Source organism: Ambystoma mexicanum, chromosome 10 (genome assembly GCF_040938575.1).
Source record: "Ambystoma mexicanum isolate Mex_15411 chromosome 10, UKY_AmexF1_1, whole genome shotgun sequence".
Taxonomy (NCBI): Eukaryota; Metazoa; Chordata; class Amphibia; order Caudata; family Ambystomatidae; genus Ambystoma; species Ambystoma mexicanum.
The window spans coordinates 1,287,246,073-1,287,269,571 of record NC_090932.1 but is presented as its reverse complement, the minus strand read 5'-3'; the positions used below and the strand labels follow the sequence as shown (position 1 = coordinate 1,287,269,571).

Here is a 23,499-nt window from a genome sequence, read left to right as displayed (position 1 = left end):
TTATGAAAGCAAGCAGTAGTTTTCGTATACTTTGGGACACCTTTGGCACTTTAGTTAATTGGCAAAGTACCTTATTGGGCTCCTCCTGCTGTTTCTTTTCCCCTCTTGCCCCTCAGTTCTGTTCTTGGATTTGCTGCGTGAGCTATGTGGCTTCATTGACTTGCTATGTTTTTTTTTGTTTGCTTAGATCGCTAATCTGCCTCTTCTATTGTGCTACTAACCCCCTGAATCGTTGATTGCATTATATTTTTCACAAAACATCCAAGTTCTCTGCTCTTGCCCCACTGCTCCTTACTGGTTTAAGTGCACTTTTCGGTGCATCCCGACTGGTCATTTGAACGGTTACTTTTTGCCTCTGCTTCTCAGTCAAAGGGGTGACGCGAAAAGCCAGCCCATACCAGTAGAGGGATCACATTCTTCCACACCAGGTAACTGCTCACCACTGCACTTTGCAGCCCTATCAGAAGCCTAGCATGTCAACCCGACATCTGTCAGTGTGCAAGGGCATCTGCTACAAACAGGTGCCACCACTAAGCAGGCAGCACTGGAATTGTCTGACAATGTGTGTCATTTGTGGCCAGGAGAAGCTGTTTGGGTTTGGGTTTGGGTGGCAGGGCAGGAGCCAGTAGCAATTGCCTGAAAAGCCCTTCTAAAATATGGCACTTTTGGCAACATAGGCATTTCAGGGAGGTTTGTTGGTTTGTAGAAAACATGTGTTCTCTGCTAGCACCCAAGTGGATGAACATGGAGGCAACTTTTCAGAAGAACGAATATCAATTCTAAACAGACTGTAGGCTTATTAAATGTGAAAAACATGCATGTAGAACCTGTAAGGATGGAGTTGCTTTCAAAGCATCTTTTGCTTGGGAACTGATGAGAAATACTAGTAGAAATGCCATAAACTGACTCCAGATAAAATCTAGTCTGGCATCTTTAAAACAGGAGTGTTTCTTTCGATTACATGAGTTTCAGCTGCTGAGGGAACTGTGATGTTCCGCTCCAAGGGACAGTATAGGGTTTCTGTGAGGTAGACTGAGCTGCAAATCGTCCATTCTCAGTCCTAGGCCCTTTATGTTTGGGGAGTTTATTCACTTGCAGTTCACCTAAAAGGAATGGGTAAGTTTCCGGCTTTATATACAAACTACTTCTTCAGGGAAGTCGCCACTGGATAAATAAAATGCCCCGCATGAGGCTGAAACTCGAGAGTATTGACTACCCACGCATGCCCCTGACAACCCCTACTTCATGCTCCGAAGTCACTTGTCTCGCACCTTTTCTCCAGCAGGGCTAAAAGGCAAAGACCATCAGCAAGGCCAGAATCCATTTAGTTCCTGGTTCTCTTGTCCTCTGTAGGCTAAGGTGATAATGCTAGACTGTTTCTATCGATGCAATGAGAAGTCCCCTATATTGACAAAATGAAACATAATGGCATATTTCCGCACTCTGTCTTAAATGTTAGTGAACAAAGCTTCCATGAGGAAGCGTGGAAAAAAGGCAGGGAGCACAAGAGAACTGCGTCAACTCCTCCATTACTATAGCCAGCTTTTTCATTAATTGCAAAGCATGTATTCTTCCATGTTGTGCCAATGCCCAAAACGTGTGCCAGCAGAGTCTTTTTAAAAAAAATGTTTTGGTTGAATAGAAAAGTACATTGAGGCAGACGCTATCATATCCCCTATACTTGGGATCAGCGCCCCAAGGCTTATTAAGAGATTGGAGGGAACAAAGGGCTAGTAGAGTGCCTCCCTCTGCGTTGAAGCTTAAGTACTGGCAGAGGGGCAAAGAGGTTGATTTTTGCCTCTTTTGCACGGGTCGAGATGGGGCTGCCTTGCATAACTTGAGGCTAATGCAAGCCATTAGGCATGGGGCAAGAACGCCACCTTAGCTTGTATGCTCCTATCCTTGCAAATCGTAAAGTGACATTTCGTAGAGGCGGGTAGCATTCGCCTGCAGACTTCTTGACATTTCTGTTGGCAAGGGTTTGTGTAGAGATCTGCATTGTCTCAAACAATGGTAAGAATGTTATGTCTCGCGGTGGTCACGCGCGCTCTTTTGTATTGATATGAGCGAGAGCCGCGTGACCAAGCTGGCAGTTGAAACGGGGTTGAAAGAGGTACATTACCAATGTTGGTTGGGGCTCCGGGGAGCTCCGTTTAATAAACGAACTCCTATTTAATTACAAGTACCGTGCATCTTTCAGTTAGTGTGTGCTCCTTGCTTTGGATGTTATTCCTACTCTTGATGTAAACTTGAGTCAATAACCCGGGCAGTTTTCCCATCTATTATAGACGTCTCTCTAGTCCTATTTGGCCATTTCATGAACAATCATGCTTAGCCACAATCTGCCGATCGGTCATGGGTTGTCCATTAGATTACTGAAGTAATTACTGAAGAGAGCAAAAAAATACCCCACATCACTAGTTCTCAGCAGTCTACAATGGCTTCCAACTGGTGCCAGTTTAAAATATTGTTCACAAAAATTCTTTCTGGTCCTTTTCCTCCACTATCACAGCAAAACAAATTCTATATGGATACTGTGCTGTTAACTGCACTCTGCATCTGCCTGTACAATGCTAGTTCAAGATGTAACTACAGGTATTTGGTGGAAAATACTCATGAGTGAATGGCTCTAGAGCACAGAACACATCACCACTCGCCCTCTGAAGAGACTCTGACATTAGCCATTTTTCAAAAATTGCTAAAGCCTCAGTTTCAAAACTGCACTGTATATTCAATGACGCTGCTATTCTTTGAGTAACACTTCCCATTAGTCTTTTGGCCTCGTTTATTAAATTGTTATTTTTTGCTACCTATTACATGCAAATTACCTATTTAATTGAAAGTCTTCTTGAAGGATGTACTTTTTGGCTCATGCACTGCTACTATAAACCCCAGTCCAAGAGATCAGAAAGCTATAGGAATAAATGCCTTCTGTGTAAACCCTGCTTAACTGTAGATGTTTGCTAAATAAACTGTAGTCCGTTGCATTGCATATAGAGGCTTACCCATACTTTCATAGCACCAAGAATTCCTGCAAATGGTATACAAGCCCACTATAAAATAAACTAGAATAGCATAACCTCATCTAAAGGCCCAGTGGAAGTGAGTTCCCTTACAAGGCATAAATTAGTTTTAAAAAATTGATTAGCAGAGTTTGCTAATTACATTTTTCTTGATTAGCAAACAAACCCATTTGATTAGCAATTTTGTACTAATGTTTTTAATGCCACCAAAAGATACTTGCACCCAAGGTATAAAATACCAACAATACAGCAGTTTTGTATACCGCTGAAGTAAGACATTAGTGAGAGAAGTCAGGCCTTGCAAATTCTTTCTGCAAAACGTTGCATGCCACCACAAACCAACTTTAGTTTGGCACACTGCTGCCACCCAGAGGCCAGCCATGCACAGTGCAACCTGTATTTGACATGTACTGCAAACAAGTAAAGTTTAAATGAAAGTTTCCAACATCCCTTGCAAATAGTACTGGCCCTTCTTAAAATCTACTCTACTATGTGAGTGGGCAAAACTGCTTTGCGAGCCCTAGTTGAGTGTCTGTAAAAAGGTTAGCTGCATGAATGGACACAAATAAATAGATATGATAAAAAGGCTCTGAAAACAGTTTGACCAGTTCACTCTACTGCAGGTGCAAATATATAATGCACTCATAATTATGGAGCCAAGAGAGCTCTGGAGGCCCACTACAGTGTACAGTTTTGCAGTAGGTATGTAGATGTACAGACTGGATGAAACTATTGATCGCTACTTTAAGTAAATACCAAGTTAGCTTTGTGTATTCATTATGTAAAAGACTAAGCAGAGTGGATGGCCTAGCAGGCAGAGAACTGGGTAAACTAGGCAGAATATTGTAGTTTGCGACCATCTCACTTTCAGGGTAGCGTGTATAAACCAACATGGTAAGATAGAATGTCAAGGAGTATGGGATCAGCTCATGGGTTGACCACCAGTTGCAAGCTGTATGTAACCAGCAGGCCACAGTACTAGGTTTGCAATCGAAGCATTTGGCCGAGTGGTCATGTACATTTTCAAGTGTCCACTCATCGATATGATGCATCTTTCCCAACAAAATGAAATCTAGTTGACAATGAGCTTTAGATACACTTCACTGTAAAGCATGGAGACAGTGCAGTGTTTTACAGTAGCAATACTGCAATTATGCATCATGTAACCTATTGCATGTTTAGAAAAGGAATTGAAAGCCTTTTGTAAAAAAATAAAAAAAAATAACGCATACTGGTCTTTGGCAGACAGGATACAGTTAGCTTAATAACAGTATTATTACAATTATTTCTGGTTTGCTATTATTTGAAAAATAAAATGTGCATAGCCCTCCCACACAGGCCATTTGGCACATGAGTGAAGGGGATGATTACTGCTACTCTCTCTATTAGCCCCTTTGAACTTGCAGTGAACAGAGAAAAGAGGGTGTAGAGAGCTCTGAAGGCAAGAGAGGAATGCAGGGTGAGCTGTGCTTTCATTGAACAGGGTAACTTAAATAGCTAACTTTGCTAAACAAGTGCCAATTTAATTAGCAAACCTACAGAATTGCATAGCAAATTGCTCTGCGGCACTGCTTATTTTATGCCTTGCCTTACATCCAGAGCTTTGAGGAACACATCATGTGGGAGTGGAGTGGGAGCGCCATGCCAGGCTTGCATTGTGCTGGCATGCTCTTACTCTGTGTGGTTATTGTTGTGGGGCATCTAATCTTCTGGAGATGTGACTGTGTTCTTGTCTTTCAGGTACTGTGAGGTGCTGCATTCCTCACATCGGCCGCAAAAATGGGCAAAAGGTATTTCTGCGATTACTGCAACCGATCCTTTCAAGACAATCTACATAACCGAAAGAAGCATCTATTTGGGGTGCAGCACCAGCGCTCCAAGAAGGTCTGGTATGATTTCTTCCGAGGTAAGGCTGGACTGTGACCATCTGAGGGGAAAGGCTTGTGGGAAATGTGCCTGGTGGGGTGCTGTGTACTAAAGAGCTGTTTTCTGGAACTATATAATGCCAGAGATTCACACTGAGTATGCCCCATTTTCACCAGGGTGAATTCCTAAAGGATTTGTGCACGATTCTATTTAGGTTAGACTGTATTGAATTAATTTATGATGCTTCGAATCATATGCTGTGCCTATAGTCTGACATCTAGTGGTAATCGCAGAGTATTGCATCTTTCTTTGGAAGGTCGAAAAGGGACGTCGACCTGGGCGTGACTGTAACACTATCCCTAACGTGACGTGTAGTGTACCCAAAACCCTTCACGTGTTGAGGTCTCACCAGATTGTGTTTTTCTGCCTATCTAGTCGTTCGCACATGCAGAGTTTCCATAGAGTTTATATTGCTGGTCTACTTTACTTTAAGCTTACTATCCTCAACGGCTACTTCGTTGACACTCAACGTTTGTTCTTGCCTCGCTGAAGGCCCTTCTGCTAACGACTCAGCGACTGATTTCTTTGTGGCCTTGGCCCTCTGGCCCGACCTCACAGTAGGGAGAGTGGGGCCCTGTGATCAATGACTTTCTTCTGAGAATGCCTCTTCTTTACTCCTCCTTTTTTTTCTTCTTATGTCTGGCTGTTGTTTCACTCTGGTATGGAGCAATCACCCTTTAAATTCTGTTCATCCTGCAACAGGAAGTTTCCCTGGGAAGACACCCATCACCAGTGCAATCTGTGCCTCCCCGTGACCACGACGGGTGGGGTTGCAAGGCCTGTAAGCTTTTTCGGCCTAATGCCTTAAAAGACGGGCGCACAAATCAGTGGGCGGCCTACGCTATGCAGGCTGAGTCACTCCCCCACCGTTGCCTCGGACGAGGTGTCTGTCAGCAGCCACAGCTCTGATTCAGAAGCCGTAGACGTAACGGTGGAACCTACGCATTTCTGCGTGTCCGTCCCAGGCCTCGACAAGCATGCCATCCGCAGTGCAATGGGGAAATCTCACCCCGGTGACAAGGGCACGCACAATAAACTTTCTAAGCACACAACCCCAATGCTTTCCTCTGCGGCTCTGCCGAAAATGCCTTTTGAACCTGCACACCTGTCATCACGGCCTGCACACCGCACAAAGTCGTCTTCTTCAACAGGCAATTCCATTAAATCATCAGCCTCAGATGCACTAGTGTCAAAAAATGCGTCAAAACAGGCCCACTTAAAAATGCTCCCAAAGCTTCGGGTGAAGCTTTCTAAAGCCTGTTCTCACATTTCCGACCCTAAAAAGGCCTCCCCTCTGCCTGAGGGATATTCTTCATCCTCTGCTCCTCTCTCTAAAGCCCTGCAGCAGGATCCTGTTCCACCTGCACAGCACTTTCCTCCCATAGAGTCCACCTCTTCTGGGTGGACTAAAGACACATTTGTGGCATGTATGGACAAGATGGCAGAGTTTCTCAACTTTTCAGGCAATTGATATCCTTAAAAGACATAGGTCTAAGGATCCATGCCCTATTCCTCTCAAGTCCCTGAGAGTCCTTTCACCTGGTGCTCGGTTTGCATCCCCAGATGAGCATCGTCCACAGGAACCTCCCATTGATGTGTTCCAGGACAACCTCTACCAGGACATTTTCTTTGTTCCTGGGCCAGGCCAGGCACCTCAGGATTCTGTCTCTCAAGACCCAGACTGGGGCCCACTGATGTTCAAGGCACTTAGCACACTACCCCAGCCTATGACCCGGACCCAGATTACACCTTTTTGGACACTCATCCCGTTGCTCAACCCACGGACACCAAATGCTTTTAAATACCCTTCTCAATAAGGCAGCTGACCATTTCAAGATCACCATCCAGGAAGCCGTCTCTGACTTAGGAGGACATTCTATCTCTCTCAACACTCCTCTCTCCTGGAGTGGTCACTTTCTCCTTTCCTCCCAGCTCGCCCTCTTTACCCCTCAGGCCAAGCCACCTCCAGCACTGCCACCTATCTTCTCGGTTATCGGACCCATGAAGCGTGTGTCAGTTGAGGCTTTCACCGCCACTTTCTCACCTCCCCCTCCCCCTTTAGCTGACTCACACCCTGACACAGACCTTTCCATGCTCCACTCTGCTATATCTGATACTCTTGATGTTCTTGCCCCTGTCATGAGGATCCACTTGAAGCCCAAAGCCAAGTGCAACTCTTGGTACGACTCAGACCTTGTCACCCTTAAACGCAGGTGCAGGGTGGCTGAGAGGAAATGGTGTGCTGCCAGTACATCCTCTGACAAACTGGCCTGCCGCCTGCTCCAAAGGCAATACCAGCTCTCTGTCCGCACCAAAAAGAGCCCACATCCAAGCCTGCATCTCTGCGGCATCTAACCGCTCGGCCAAACTCTTTAAAATCTGCAAGCAGCTGGCCAATCCTGCTGCAGTCGCTACCTCTCCTGTCCCCTCCCAGGCCCTATGCATGGCTCTGGCTTCTCATTTCATCTCTAAAACTCAGGACATTCTGTCCTCTTTCTCTTCCCCTCCTCCCTCTACTCCCTGCTCTTCCTCTGGCTCTTCTTCGGCCACCTCTCCTCCCTCCTTTCCTCTGTTCTCCCCAGACAAGGTTTCTAGACAAGCCCGATCTAGGAAAGTCTCGTCAAAACAGGTTCACCCCTGTTCCTCCAAAACCATCAAGGACCGCGTTGACACCATGGCTCCTGCTCTGGCTGACTTCTGCAACCACTCCTTCGCCACTGGAGTCTTACCTTCTCCCCTGAAGCACTCCCTTGTGCACCCTCTTCTTAAGAAACCCTCTGCCGACCCGTCCTGCCCGGCTAACTATCGCCCAATGTCCATCACTCCTTTCCTGGGTAAGCTCCTGGAAAAGCTTGCCAACTCCCAGCTTAATCTTCACACTGAATCTGTTGGTTGTCTTCATGACCATCAGTCTCCAACACCCCCTGTGTCCTCATTTTACTTGATCTCTCTTCTGCCTTTGACACGGTCAACCATGCCATCCTGCTCAACCGTCTCTGTGATAACCTGGGTATCACCGATCAGGCTCTGGTTTGGCTGATCTCGTTCTTCTCCGATCGACTCTCCCAGGTCCAACTTGGGTCCTTCCTCTCCTCGATCTCTATCTATACCTGTGGTGTTCCCCAGGGGTCTAATCTCTCTCCCTGGCTGTTCAACCAATACCTGTCATTTCTTGCCCACCGCATTGCCGTTCTCTACCCCAACTTTCAGTGCTATGCGGATGACACTCAACTCATTCAAGCTACCTTCCGCCACTTCTTCTCCTTCTCTCATCTCCGACTGTCTGTTATCCAGGAGTGGTGTGCTGCTAACGATCTCTGTCTTAACGCCAGTAGGACTGAGATTCTCCTCATCAGCACACCTGCTCCCTCCTTTCCTGTCACTCTCTGGCTGGCATCTCTTGGCCCTCTTCTGATCCCATCTGTGAGGCTAAAAACCTTGGGGTCATCTTTGACTCCATACTCTCCTTCTCTCCTCACATCTGTGACGTCTCTCAGAAGTCATACTACCAGCTGCACCTATATAGAGGTATTCTTCCTTTCCTCTCCTTCCCCCAGAAGCTCACGGTCTCCAGAGCTCTGGTTCTCTCTAGGCTGGACTACTGCAACAGCCTCTTTCTAAATCTGCCTGCTTCTACTCTCCGCCCTCTGAAACTCATCCAGAACAGGACTGGGAGACTTGTCCTTGGCCTCAAGCCCAGTGATCGTATCTCTCCAGGACTGAAATCGCTGCACTGGCTCCCAGTGTCTGCGAGGATTAAGTTAAAAACCCTTTGTATTGTCCACAAGGCGTTCTGGGGCCTGGGGTCTCGATACCTTCAACTCTCTCCTACTAAATATCTTCCTTCTCGAGCTCTTCACTCATCCGCCTCCAACTCCCTTAGTGTCAGTCGCTTTTCCAAGCAATGAGTTGGTGGTAGATCTCTCTCTTCGGCTGCGGCTCCCTCTGGAACAGCCTCCCTGCCTCCCTGAAACTTGAGGAGAACCATCTCCAGTTCTGGAAGTACCTCAAAACCTTCCTCTTTGCTTCTGCTTTCTCTCCTCCTCTCCCCTGCTTAACTCTGGCTGATAAGGAAACTGCACTGGTCACCTGGCTACCCTCTGATCTCGGGCCCAGGTCTCCTCCCCTGCCAGTTGCCCCCCCTGCACTGACTGCCTCCCTGGTAAACCCCGCACTTGGGGACTGTATTCTGTATCGCTGCAGTCCCCTACCAGCACTTGCCACCTGATGTCTGCACTTTTTACTTATTGCTTTTATTTATTCAATCCTTGCTCCCTGCACTTTTGCCCTTCCCCTGCACTTGCGCAATCTCAATGTCACCTGGCCTAGTAAGATCGTTGTCTCGGTCTTCCCTCTGTTTCACCCTCCGTTGCCTTGTCGTGCCTTGAAACACTTGTGTTGTAAATGCCATATCATATAATTTGTAAAGAAAAGGTCCCTGTCAGCCAGGCTATTCCTCTCTTAAATTCAGTGAAGAACCGCCTGACCCCTTCCTTGCTGACGCCATCACTCACTCGAGCAGTCAACCCTCAAGTAGAACAGATGTTCCACCCGGACCACTGTACATCAGAGGCCACAAGGTCCCGGACTCCCTGATCGTTACTACCACCAGGAAACTGGTGGGAGTGCTAATACCCTCGTCGGGTTCCTCTCCGGGTAAGGATTGCAAAGAACAGTACGCTCTCTGCAAACGTGTCGCCACCTCTTCTGCGTTTTGTACCCAATTCGCCAATAACACCATGCTCTTTACGAGCTACGGTGATGTGCAACCGAGACTCATACATAAGGGCCTCCAGATCCAACCCACACCCAACTCCTAGCGGTGATCGCTGAAGGTCTCCAAGCAACGCAGAATATCCTAAAAATAACCTTGGATTCGGCTGCAACAGCGGGACGCATCCTCTCACAAGGAACTCTCCTAAAGTGCAATACCTGTCTGAAGAATTCGGGTTTCAAGCCAGAGACTCAGGCTTCCCCCATCAGTAAGCCGGTGGAATATTCTGCTCTTTTTGGTAAGGCGGTCAATGAGGTCCAGGAAACCACTAATAAAGAGCACCAGACTCTCAAATCCCTCAATCAGATCTCAGCCAGACCTTTTGTCTAGCGAGGGTCATTCAATACCTGCCGGTCCTTTTCGCAGGCAGTCCTTCTCCTGTTCCTGCCAGGGGCAATATGGGTCATGTGTAGCCCCTTGGTTTTCCGGTCAGGGTACCTCCAGTGGATTCCAGTCTCCACAATAGCAGGGGCGTTCGATGTGGGAAGGGTAGAGGGAGAAGCTCTGCACCCAGAGCATACCCTACCCTTACCAGCAAATGCATGTTGGACGACGTGTAACATTTCTGTACCCACGCATGGAAGGGGATCACTTCAGATCAGTGGGTACTCGAGACCGTCGCCCATGGTACTGCATAGAAGTCCTGCACCCACCCCTCTACCATCCACCCAGGGGCAGATGACTGTCGACAGAGCATCTGCAGATCCTTTTGGAAGAGGTCCAGATCCTTCTAGACAAAGGTGCGATTGAGGTCGTCCCACATCTTCTAGTAAACAAGGGTATTTATTCAATATAATATTCAATATTACTTCCTTGTTCACAAAAAGGATTTAACCATGCGCCCTGTTTTAGACCAAACATCAGAAGTTGAGCATGACAACTCTTCAGGAGGTAATCCCTCTGTTACAACAGGGGGGTTAACATGGCCACCTTGAATATGAAAGATGCTTACTTTCATATTTCAATGTTGCCAGCGCACAGAAAGTACCTCAGGTTCAAGATGGAGAACACTCACTATCAGTTCAAGGTGCTCCCCATTGGCATTGCCTTAACCCCAAGGGTGTTCAAAAAGGTTCTAGCGGTAGCAGCTGCTCACTTGAACAGGCAGTCCACATGCGTCCTTATCTCGACGACTGGCTCATAACTCGAGACTCGTACGAAACGTGTGTGTAGAACACCAAAAGGACAGTAGATCTCCTTTTCAATCTGGTTTTCTCAATCAGCGAGAACAAATCAAGGTTGGTCCCCAGTCAAGTCAAACAGTTTCTGGGGGCCCTAATTCAGACCGATGACTGCCTTGTCTTCCCCTCCAGCGAGAGGGCTCAAAACCTGCGGTTCCAGATCCCTCACTTGGTGGCCAGTCTCACCAGATAACCATGCGAAAAGCCATGTGGATATTGGGGATGATGACATCCTGCATCTTGATGGTTCCACACGCCTGCCTGCACACGCGCACCATGCAGGAGTGGGTCTAGAGCCAATGATGTCAGGCAAGCGGTCAGTGGGGCGATCTAGTTGGTGTGTCGACAGCCCTCGATTCAGGCACTGCAGTGGTAGTCAAAGGAAAACCTTCTCAGTAGAAGCCACTCTCACCACGGACGCATCTGTTAGGATGGGGAGCACACCTCTTAGAACAGACAGCGCACAGCTTGTGGGCTCCATTATTGGCCTCCAAACAATCAATGTGTTGAAACTACTGGCGGTGTTGAAAGCATTCGAAACACTTCTTAAGGGGAAAACATTTCTGGTCCTCACAGACACAACCACAGTCATGTACTATCTGAACAAGCAATGGGCCACTCACTCTCCACGGCTATCCAAACTGTTACAGCACGTTTGGAAGTGGACACTCGGACACAATATTTTCCAACTCTCACAACATGTTCCAGGGGAACACAATCTTCTGGGCGTCGTGCTCAGCGGAGATTTGCACCTACCCGTAGAACACGAGTGGTGCTTGCACAAACATATTCTACTCAACGTCTTTGCAGAATGGGGTCATCCAGACATTGGGCCTCATTACACATTAGGCGGTAAAAAATGCGATTTACCGGCATGGCGCTATTAGCGTGTCCGCCCTCGCAGGAGACCGCTAATAGCGTTCCATTACGAGTAAGCGGACACGCGCATAGGGCCATGCCGGTAAATGACCCTACCGCCATGGCGCAAAAGCACCTTTCCGGCTCCGACCAAAGTGCTGATAGCACCTCCGCCCTCATGCTGCATGCTATTAGCGGTCACCGTAAAACACCGGAACCGGAAATAGCGTCATCGCACAGGAACGGGAAAGAGCCCGGCGGCCATCTTTAAAAACACAATCCATTGCCATACCCTGCACTCAGGACCTGCAGCAACACCACAACTGGCAAAACCACTTCCCACAATAACTAACAATGCCCAAGGCCCTAAAGAAAGCCGATGTGCGCCAGCGCAAAGAACGCTTTTCATACGAGGAATTGAAAATGCTGGCAGACACTCTGGCTGCAAATGCAGACGTAGTGTTTGCTAGCGACATGCGGCGCCCTGCACTCCTGAGAAAAAAGGAGATCTGGGCTGAGGTGGCGCAGAAAGTCAGTGCGGTGGGCTCCACCCCCCGCACCGTAAAGGACGTGCGCAAGCGGTGGGATGATCTGCGCCTCCGTGTACGCAGCATATTATCGGCCAACAGGAATCTGGCCATGGGCACAGGAGGCGGAGGAGGATCCCCGATGAAGATGCAGGAGTGGGAGGAGACATGTGCCAGCACCATTGGCATTGAATCCATCAAGGGAGTGGGCCGAATGGAGTGCGGTGTGGCAACAACGTCAGACGGAGGTGAGTGTCCACGCAAAACACTGCAATGCAAAGCATGAGTTCCTCCCCCAAATGTGAAATGGGAATTAGCTAATGGATGGGGTCATCACACACACATGTACACAACCCTGCATATATGCCGTGCACATCCCCACACAACCACATGCATGCAGCACCTCACACACGTGTCACCCTGACTCATGTCCGGATGACCCACCCATCTGGCCAACAACCTGCATGTCCAAACTAGATGTCCAAATCCAAAGAACTGCAGCAACAACAACATATGCATGATGCACGTTGACCCATCACTGATGCTATCCCTGTCTTGCTCCCCCACAGGGTCACATTCTGACAGTGAGGAGCTGGACTCTGCAACGCAGGCCCCACCACCCAAGAAGCAGGCCAAGGGAAAGGATGCAGGCACCAGGCCCAGTACATCGAGGGGCACTGGGAAATCTGGAGTGGCCCAGCGTTCACAAGCCACACACGCACCGACCACACCAAGGGTCGAAATGCCATCCGACACTGTGGTAGCACCCACACCACCCACCCCCACCACTCAGGAGCCAGTGCCAGAAGGCACGCTGTCCGCAGCCAATAGCTCCGTCGGGGAAGCAGCAGCCACGGCACCCATGAGTGATGTGGACGACCCATGTCCGACACCGGAAGGGCAGCGTACGCCCAGCACCAGCTGTCCCCACACCACAGCCCATGCAACACATCCAATGGCAGCATCCATGAGGTGCATGCCAGAGATTAAATGGATGGGTCATTCAGTCCCGTGGCGAGCTCACCTGATGTCGGCCACATGCAGCAAGCTGCGCCGAGGAGTAACAGGGGCAGGACCGCAGACGACAGCATGAGCCTGATACGACAGCGCCAGGAGGAGCTCAATGCCCTGGTTGCCTGGCAAGTGAGCAAGGCTGCCTCGACCAGGGAGGAGATCCGGGGGTTATCAAGGGACATGAAAGCTGCCTTTGACAGCAACACGACGCGCCTATGTGACGAGATGGCCGCTGTGAGGCAGGTCCTAACGCGCATTGCTGAGGCGATGGAGAGCATGCGTCACACACAAGGAGCAGATCAACCAGCCACCCCCTCGTCTACTAGCTCCGACCAAACAACCATCCTGCGCAGGTCCAGCCGGTCCTTGCGGCGGTCAGACTCACAACCCCCCAATGGTGGTAGTGGAGGAGGGAAGTAAGGCCAGCCTGTCACTGTTGACACTTGGAGACTAATGCAGCACTGATGTGCACACCATGTTTGGTGGAGTTGTGGGGGGAGGGGGGTGAGGGTGTTTGGTGGAGTTGTGGGGGGAGGGGGGTGAGGGTGTTTGGTGGAGTTGTGGGGGGAGGGGGGTGAGGGTGTTTGGGGTGGAGGGTACATGCACGTTTGAATGACATAATGCTCAATACACACGTAATGGCATGGATAATCACATGACTGGACATTGATTATTGTGTATGTGTGCTTTATTGTTGAAGGGTGCACTGTGTTAATGTCCTCCATACACCCCGTGCCCTGAGCTCCACATCAATTGCACCCTCCTAATCCATGTGCATCAGAAACAATGGTCCCTCATGGGCATCGCCACCTGCATGACCTGCAGCCCCCTCTCCTCCATCCTCATCCTCGTCATCAAACTCAGACGGTGGTTGCAGTTCAATGTCAGGGGGCATTGGCACATTCCGTCTGATACACATGTTGTGCAGCATGACACATGCCATGGTGATCTTGGCCACCTTCTCATGCCCGTACAGGAGTGCCCCGCCCGACCTGCTGAGGCACCGGAAGCGTTCCTTCAATAGGCCGAATGTCTGCTCGATCACCACGCGGGTACGGGTGTGTGCATGAATGTAGTCCTCTTCGTGCCTGTTCTGTGGGTTCCGCACAGGGGTAAGGAGCCACCTCTTCAGGGGATAACCTGCATCACCTGCATGGGTGCAACAATGGGTATGTGTAAGTGTCTACATAAAGTGGAGCCTGCACATATCACACAAACAAACATAGCATTTTCAACGACATCCACTGATCCAAGCACGCATGGCAATCAGGGTAACTGCAATGTGGGAAGGTGAGGTGGTCCTTGCAAGTGGACATGCACCATGCATGCATACAGCAGGGATTGCCATGTCCCGCCTGAGTTTAAGTAATTTGTGTTTCCTGGCCCTGGCAACGTTAGTGCCACACTGCTAGTACACTGCCATTCCTTAGTTGATGTCCCCATGCTGTTCAATGGCAATTCAGTGGTGGGTTACGGGTGTGGCTCACTACAATGGCTACAGGAGATCCATTTTTATGCACTCATGTGCGCGGATCATTTCTGATGTTGTTCAGGGTAAATTTCAGATGTGATTTTTTATATGCATGTTGCTGATTTGTGTAATGGGGGAATGGTGTGTTGTGCGGTGTGCATGTTGTTTGGAATGGCCTGTTTGGCGTAATGGATTGATATGTTTGTCGTGGCACTCACTTCTAGCATGTGGTTTTGTGTCTGGTCCATTGTGGGCTGCCTCACTGTACAGTGATGCAAATATGTATGTCCATTCCTCTCCTGACACCAGTTCTCGTCCAGTTGGAGTATGCATCTCCCCCCCAATCACGCCCAGTTGTAGTATGCATCTCCCCCCCCCCAATCACGCCCAGTTGGAGTATGCATCCCCCCCCAATCACGCCCAGTTGGAGTATGCATCTCCGCCCCCCCAATCACGCCCAGTTGGAGTATGCACCCCCCCCCAATCACGCCCAGTTGGAGTATGCATCTCCCCCCCCAATCACGCCCAGTTGGAGTATGCATCTCCCCCCCCAATCACGCCCAGTTGGAGTATGCATCTCCCCCCCCCAATCACGCCCAGTTGGAGTATGCATCTCCCCCCCCAATCACGCCCAGTTGGAGTATGCATCTACCCCCCCACTCACAATCCACATCACACTGCCATGTGGTTGGCCTGCTACTCACCAAGTAGCCACAAACGTTGTCCAGCATGTCGCTCCATGTATCGTGGTATTGTCGAGTTCTGCAGGACCATTGCATCATGGGTTGAACCGGGATATCGGGCACAGCAATGTGTGATGATCTTGTTGGAGTCACATACCATTTGGACGTTGATGGAGTGGTATTGCTTTCTGTTACGGTACACTACCTCATTGGCATGTGGGACCACCAGTTCAACATGGGTACAGTCGATGGCCCCGATGCAACTTGGGATGCCTGCCAGTTAATGGAAGCCAACTTTGGTGTTGGAGATCTCCTGGGCAGTCCGTGGCATGTATATGTGTTGACTTGTGTGCTTCAGGAGGGCATCGAGCACCTGGTTCAGTGTGCGTGAGAATACTGGTTGTGATATGCCATGCATCTGACCTACCGTATGCTGGTAGGTGCCTTTGGCCAAGAAGTGGAGCACAGTTACCACCTTCAGTAGAGGGGGGATGGCAGTACGGATGTCAATGAGACTCTCAATGTCGTTGTATATCATGTCTACAATGGTGGTGATGGTATCCCGGTCCAGACGGTACAGGGTGTGTATCTGCTCAGGGGTTAGGTTGACTGGACTGGCTCTGATCCTGGGAATTGGTGGCTGCCTCTGTGGTATCACTAGGTGCACTGGTGGTGCTTGCTGCACCTGTCTTGCCCTCCCCCTCCTCCTGCGTCTCCTCTGTGCTGCCTGTTGTTGTAGCTGCGGCACTGCAATCATGTCCTCCAGCCCATGTAACGCTGCTAGTATTGCATCCATCTTGGTGTGGGAATGGGTGTGGGAAGGGGTGTGGTGTGCTCTTTTGTGCTGCCAGTCTCCTTTGCCTCCACCTGTGCTGATTTTGTCAACCTGTGGCAGGTGGGAACACTGCTGTGCTCTTTTAACGTGTGGTTCGCGATGCCGGTATTAGCCCCTTGCCGGTAAGGGGTTTTTGGGTCTACTACATGCCGGTATTGCCATGTCCGCATGGCTCGTGATGGCGTGCGATTAGCGCTATGCCGCTATTTCCGGACTGAGGGGGCGCGCGCTCACGGACTTGCCGCTAATAGTGCCACCGTACTTAGCGGTGCCGCTAATGGCGGTATGTCCGGGTCCTAATTGGGGAGGGGATTTACCGATACCGGTAATCCCTTACCGGTAACGGTAAATCCCTACCGCCTAACGTGTAATGAGGCCCATGGTCCACGGGATTTGCCAACCCCCCCCCAACCCCTGATTCCCCTTCTCAACAGAATAGTGCACAAGATGCATCAGGAACAAGTCACACTTATCCTGTTGGCACTGTGTGGGCTCGAAAGCCATGGTTCTCGCTCCCCTCCTAAGAAACTGCCCTAGCCATACAACATGTTGTTCGAGGACTTTGGGAAAACACTACACCTGTGCCCCCAAAACACTCAATTTAGCAGCTTGGCTCCTGAAGTCATAGAGTTTGGGCATCTCCAATTACCTCAAAGATGCATGGACATACTTAAAGAGGCACGGAAACCTAACACCAGACCTTGTTACTTCAGTAAGTGGAAACGTTTTTTCATTTGGTGCAACTCTAAAAACATCAATCCTATTGACTGCTCAACTAAAGATATAGAGCCTCATTACACGGATGGCGTTAAGGATTTACTGGTACCGGTAAAATACTGGTACCGGTAAATCCTTACCGCCTTACTACGAGGTCCCTTTGCGGGTTGGGGGATTTAACGCCTGCTTTTTGCAGGCGTTAAAAACCAACCCGCAAAGGGACCCAGGGAGCTAAATACGGTACCGCAATTTGCGGTACCGTAATTAGCGCCTTCCCCATTCCCATTGAGCCCTATGGGGCAAAAATGGGAATGGGGAAGGGCAATGGTGGAAGGGGGAATTACCGCCCCTCCAACCTTGGAATGGGGCGGTAATTCCCCTTTCCGCCAAGGCAGTGCCGGTATTTTACCGGTATGAACCATGGCGCTAATAGCGCCATGGTTCTCCGCCATCCGTGTAATGAGGCCCAGATTCAGGACTTGCTTTCGACTCTCTCGGTCCATATCGCTGCCCTCTCTGTATATGACATTGCAGAGCAAGCTTTCATGTCATTAAGGCATTCCCCTGCCCCCTCCTGTTTCTAACAACTCCGGGATGGGACTTGAATGTTGTTCTCATAAGATTAATGGGACTTTATTTGGAGCCAATGCATAAGGCTAATCTTAAAGCCCTCACCAATAAGACTGCCTTTTTAGTGGCCATTACATCCATAAAGAGGGTTTGTGAACTGCAGGCCCTTTCAGTTCCGGCCTTTCGTGACTATTCACAAAGACCAGGTGGTGCTGTGCACACACCCACGTTTTGCACCTGAATTAATCTCTAAGTTCCACGTGAACCAATCAATTGAACTTTCTACTTTCGTTCAGAATTCATTTAAGTCTGCTGAAAGAAGCCTCCATAAACTAGATGTTAGGAGAGCAGTAGTGTACTAACTTGAAAAAACGAAACCACTACGAAAGACAAGCCAGCTCTTTGTCTCTGTGGTAGCTGGTAGATAAGGGGACCCTGTCTCTGAATCCGCTATTTTCAAATGGATTTTTAAATGCATCACACTGTTACTCAAGAGACTTGCCCCTTACACCTAGAGCTCACTCTACTAGGGGCACAGGAGCCACTATAGCCTTTATTGCAAATGTTTTCTTGATTCAATTTGCAAAGCAGCTACATGGAGATCTGTTCACACTTTCACTCAACATTACTGCTTAGCGTGAGAAACATGGGGGTGTTCCCACATCTACCCCCCCTGATCATCTATGCAGGTGGCCAGGGAAAGGCCATTGCTTTTGGATCCTGCTCCTGTGGGTGGACAAGCAGAGGAGGATCACCTTGTTAGAGGGTCATCAGGGATTAGAGATGGGATACCCTTGGGTAAGACACAGTATTCCACATCATCCTTGCAGAAGGAAACCCCTATCCCAGAAGTGGTTATGGGATTTTGTTCACCATGTTCTGTTGTCTCTGAGGAGGGCAGGAGATATTCTCATCGCAGACCTGTTCGACAGCGGGGGAAAAAGATTGTCGATGAGATATGTCTTGGGACAAAGCACAGTATCCCCCTTATCCTCGTAACAACCAGCCAACCCTCCCCTGACCTTTTCTGATAATTATTAGACCTTTCCTCTTTATTCCCCTCTTGGGATACATAACCGTGTTGATAAGAGTAAGAAACAACTCCGGGTTATGAACAGTACATTCTTTCTGTTCTCTAGTACTGAGATGAGGAAGAGGCAACTTAGAGTAATAGACAACAGGTACTCTCAGCACTTTGGTACTGTGATGAAGAAGATGAGTGGTCGGGCTCGTCCTTGTAATGAGAGTCAGGCAGCCTTTAATGAAAAACACCTTCAGCCCATTACTGGACCACAGTGTATAAGAGATTGAATGCTGCCGCATTTGGGAGAAGTTGGGAAAGAGAGGTACGCAGCCGTGCGGGAGCGAGAGAAGCTGAGATGCTGACCGAGGTCCTGGAGGTCCTGGCAGTCCTGCTGGAGTGATGGTGCAAGAAGGAGATCCCACAGAAGGAAAGGTGGGCAGCAAGCGCTGCTGGAGAATGAAGGCAACGCTGCGCACGAGAGCCGGAGTGGGCTAATTGAAGCACTCGGCGACCAAGCTTTCCCTTGAAGGGGGAGAAGCCGCAATGATGAGCTGCCGAGTATGGGTTAAAGATACTGGGATGATCCGAAAGACCGTACATGTAGTAGCGGTCCAAATAAAGAAGCAACGTTGTCTTTATTGAATACTGGAATGCATGAAAGCAACAAAGTTGCATCCATTGAATACTGAAATGAATGGAATCAAGCAAAGTTACTTTTATTGAATAACGAACTGAAAGGAAAAAGCAAAGTGGTGTTTATTAAATATCGAATTGAATGAAACCAGCAAAGCAGCATTTTTGGAATACTGAATTAAATGAACTAAACAACGATGCATTTATTGAACACTGAATGAGAGGAAATGAGCTAAAAGGCATATATTGAACTGAATGAAATAAGCAAACCTACACCTCTTGAACTAAAGTGAAAGGAAATAACAAACCTGTTAAACTATTGCACAATGAACTGGGAGCCAATAGAAATTTAAGTTGAATGAAAGATCCTGAGTGCAAAGTGGAAGTCGGTTGGGAAACCACTGATATGTGAAAGTCAAGGAACTGCATTTGACAAATTACTTGTTTGACTGAATATTGAACTACGTGGGGAGACCTGGAAGTTCCTGGTGGCGTGATATGTAATGGGTGAACTGTCTGGTCTAAAACTGTGCCAAGACCAGAGAACTACTATTAATTGAATCAAGAACTCAGTGAAAGTGAATGCCAGGTTCCTGGTTGCGTGATCTGTAATGGGTGGACCGTGTGGTCAAAAACTGCGCTAAGACCTTGGTGTATACCAGACTTTGGGAAGGGAACCCTAAGTTGTAAAGAACTGTTGAAATACGAAACCAAAGCTCCAAGATAGCACTTTTTGTGTCATGTGTTATATTGATCTTGGGGTAGGGAACCATGAGACAACTTGCCCTGAAAGTGTATTGAACATGTGGAAGGGCATCTTGATCTTCACAAAAGTGGGGAACATTTTTGGTTCAAGTACAAAAGAAGGTAAACTGAACATTGAAATGAATTTATTGACATTTGGGGAAGAGAAGCTGAAGAGTAAGCCCGACCTGGAAATATCTTGCAACGTTACTTTTGGATCACTGTTTAGTTTATGGTTGACATCCCAACACATTGTTTTGTTTTAGCTGTGACGGCAAGTATAGGATTTGTACACAGACATACATTTCAGTTGGAGATATTGACAAAGACTTTCCTTTAGTTTATTTAGGGAGGGAAATCCCACCTTTAATATAAGGCAAGTTAGACCTTACTCCATCCTGACATTTTCATTAATAAAAGCTTCTGTTATATATTGAATCTGTTGTCTGTCTCCTTCCATTATACCATCTCACATTAAACACACGCTCAAAGTCAGACTCACAGGTGGGACAAGCAGTGCTAAGACATCTCATTGCAACTGTTCCTTCACACATCCCACCACCATCTCCTGGTACTGCTCGATAGTCAATGGACAGCATGGGAGACTAAGCAAATAAACAAGAATCAGAAGACATTCACTACTCACCTTAATCGTATTTCTGATGATTGTATCTGCTTCGATTAACATGCGTCCACCATTCCTCCCCTCTTGGATTAGAAGGAACATAGACATCTTACACCCTCTTCTGTACTCGCTCACGCATTCTGTAAGGCTCCCTCACTGCAGACCAAAAACAACTGGTGGGACCTCGACGCATGAAGGATTTGGGTATTCTTCACATCACGTTAGGGATAGTGTGTACACTCACGCCCAGGTTGACTTCCATTTTCGATCTTCGAAAGAAAGATGCAATACTCTGATTACCACTAGATGTCACACTATATGCACTGCATGTGAATCCAAGCAGATGCAATCATCAGAAATACGATTACGGTTAGTAGTGTATGTCATACAACACTTGCTACAATATACAAAAATATTTGGCTGCCCTAGAGTTCAGTCTGCGTCTGTCTAGTTATTTCTGTTTGGTCTAGGACCGTAAACCTGGTAAGCTTTCTAGTTGATAGTACTACTGAGGGAGGAAGCCATGTAAGACCAGGGGTGTAGGGTGAATTGGCAGCATCGGGAGGAGAGGGTGCTCCTCAGGAGGAGGTGGTGAGACTGGAGGAGATGAATGCATCATCTGGAAGTGGTCCAGAAGCGATAGAAGTGGTCACATTAAAGGGAGGAATTAGTAGGCTAGAGGTGATCACACTAAGAGGAGAAAGTTTGGAGGTGGCAACATGGACCAGATGGTGATTTCTAAGAGGTGAAGGGCGGGGTAACATCAGGAAGTAAAGGGTACAGAGCAGGAGGAAGAGAGAGGAAAGAAATCAAAAATTCCTAGTGGGTGATGAAGGCGGGCCCAAGAAGGAGAGCAGTGACAGTCAACGAGAACATGAAAGTTCCAGCATCCCAGGTTACAATATGATGAGGGAGGCAAGGGGCAAACATATGGAGGGGTCACCGTTAAAATATTTCTCTAAAGACCACTCTCTAGCTCCTCTGTGCTGGATAGTCCTGCTGTCCCTGCTGACAAGACTATGTGCTAGAGAGTGTATTGGGGTGCAGAATCCCAGAAAGCCTGCAACTAGTCTTCAGAAGGAGGGTTCAGGAAACCCTAAAGCTTGCAACTCCACAACCCCGTCTCAGCTCTTTTTGAAGGCATCAGGAAGTAAACAGAGACAACTGAGTAAAGCTTGGGTCACAAACTTTTATTAAAATAAAAAGGATGTAAAAAGGCCTAACTTGGGGCCTATGCTAAGGTGGGATTACCCTACCTAACTGAAATTAATGCTACTCTAGGGATGTTAGCATCACAATGAGAAGTGTCCTAATGAAAGTTCAGAGCTTCTTTCGGGTCTTGGTTGGAAAAGGGGGTTTCCCCTTCCCCAAGATTCCGAATAGTTCACTATGTTAAAAAGAGGGGGTCCCTTCAAAGACTTTCAAGTCTCTTAATGTTCCAAAACACAATTCCTTGGGACGCTTCCCAGCTTTTCTGGCAACGTTACCTTTAATCAATTTCACTCCCAATATCACAAACTTCACTTGCTTAATATCAGATCACTCAAGTTCTCCTTGACCGTCAAACACAAGCTTATGGGTGAGTTAAGTGGCTTTTCCTTTAGGTGGGTGTATTTGGTTTAGGCGTAGTTGTTGGACCACACTGTCCTCCCATTACAGATCACACAATGGATACACCTTATTTGCTTCTTCATAGTTACACTGCCACTGTTTCAGCTTCACAGTTGTATTGGACGTGACCTCTGTGAGATGGGCATGGTATCAAGAGAGATGACGGAATACAGATGTGTGGTTCTAAACAAAACTTTATTAATGATCAGGATGGTGTAACACCTAACATGCCCTATACTATAGTGGGATTTTCCCTACCTATAAAGAAACTAAGGTAGTCTGTGTCTGCATGTCCAAAATAAGTCTGTGTCAAAACCTATGCTTGCCCTCGCAACTTTGACTAAACACAGAGTGGGAATCTTCTCAGCAAAATGGAAGTGTTGATAAGTAAATGCTAAGCTACTTTTAGCTTGAGCACTTCTTGGTTTCACTATCCCAAGTTCAACACACTTCCAATAGTGTTTTGTCAAGTTCTGAAACTACGTTCTCCAAGTTCAAATGTAGCACAGTTCACACAGAGGTCTTGGGATTTCCTTCCCCAAGACAACGTTCTCTGGTTGTTTGACTCTCAAGGTTTTCTTCCCCAAGAATTTAACATAGCACTCATGTTGGTTTCATCTGCTCAAAGTTCAAAAGAAAATACTGGGTCCGTTTGACCCACATTCAGGTTTGTTTCACCAATTGTTTCGCAGTTCTTTACAGCATGTTCACCATTCAGGATTTCCTGGTCTAGGTGCAGTTGTCAGACCAGACGGTCCACCCATCACAGGTTACACAACCAGTAACCCTATACTTTTCTTTGGCTTGATTCTTGATGTTTATAAGTTTCACAGTAGGAGACTTTCTGGTCTAGGCGCAGTTGTCAGACTGCACAGTCCAGCTATCACAGGTCGTGCAACCATAAGTCTCCCCAATGCTATTGGGCCCCCTCATAGCCTTTTCTGCCTTGGGCTTTCACTTTCCTACACTTGTATTCCTTTTAACACTCTTATACCAGTTCTTGGCTTGTCATACACTTATAACTCTTTCTCACGTTAGCAGTTAATAATTGACAGCCGTTCTTATCTTTGCACTTGTAATACTTAACACAACTCTTCAATCCTTCACATGCCTTTAGTTCTGTTCACACTGCGTTTTACTGGCAGTGTGCGTTTGATATGTCTATTTGACTTGGAGTGTTCATTACCATTCAGCACATCGTAGTTTACTCAAATAATGCCTTCATTTCAGTTTGGTATTCAATATATGTAGCATTTACTTGTGCTCACTCAAATAGTAGCTTT

At 47.8% G+C, this 23,499-nt stretch overlaps 1 protein-coding gene across 2 annotated transcripts in view; it reads left to right on the top strand.

Annotated features, from left to right (window-relative positions):
* The window catches only part of ZMAT5 (zinc finger matrin-type 5), a 182,652-nt gene that overhangs the window by 61,435 nt on the left and 97,718 nt on the right, over positions 1–23,499 (top strand). For both annotated transcript variants that reach the window (XM_069619282.1, XM_069619283.1), the window contains exon 2: positions 4,764–4,929. In XM_069619282.1, the coding sequence (XP_069475383.1) occupies positions 4,803–4,929 (127 nt within the window). In that variant the 5' untranslated portion in view covers positions 4,764–4,802. The remainder of the gene's footprint in view (positions 1–4,763; positions 4,930–23,499) is intronic.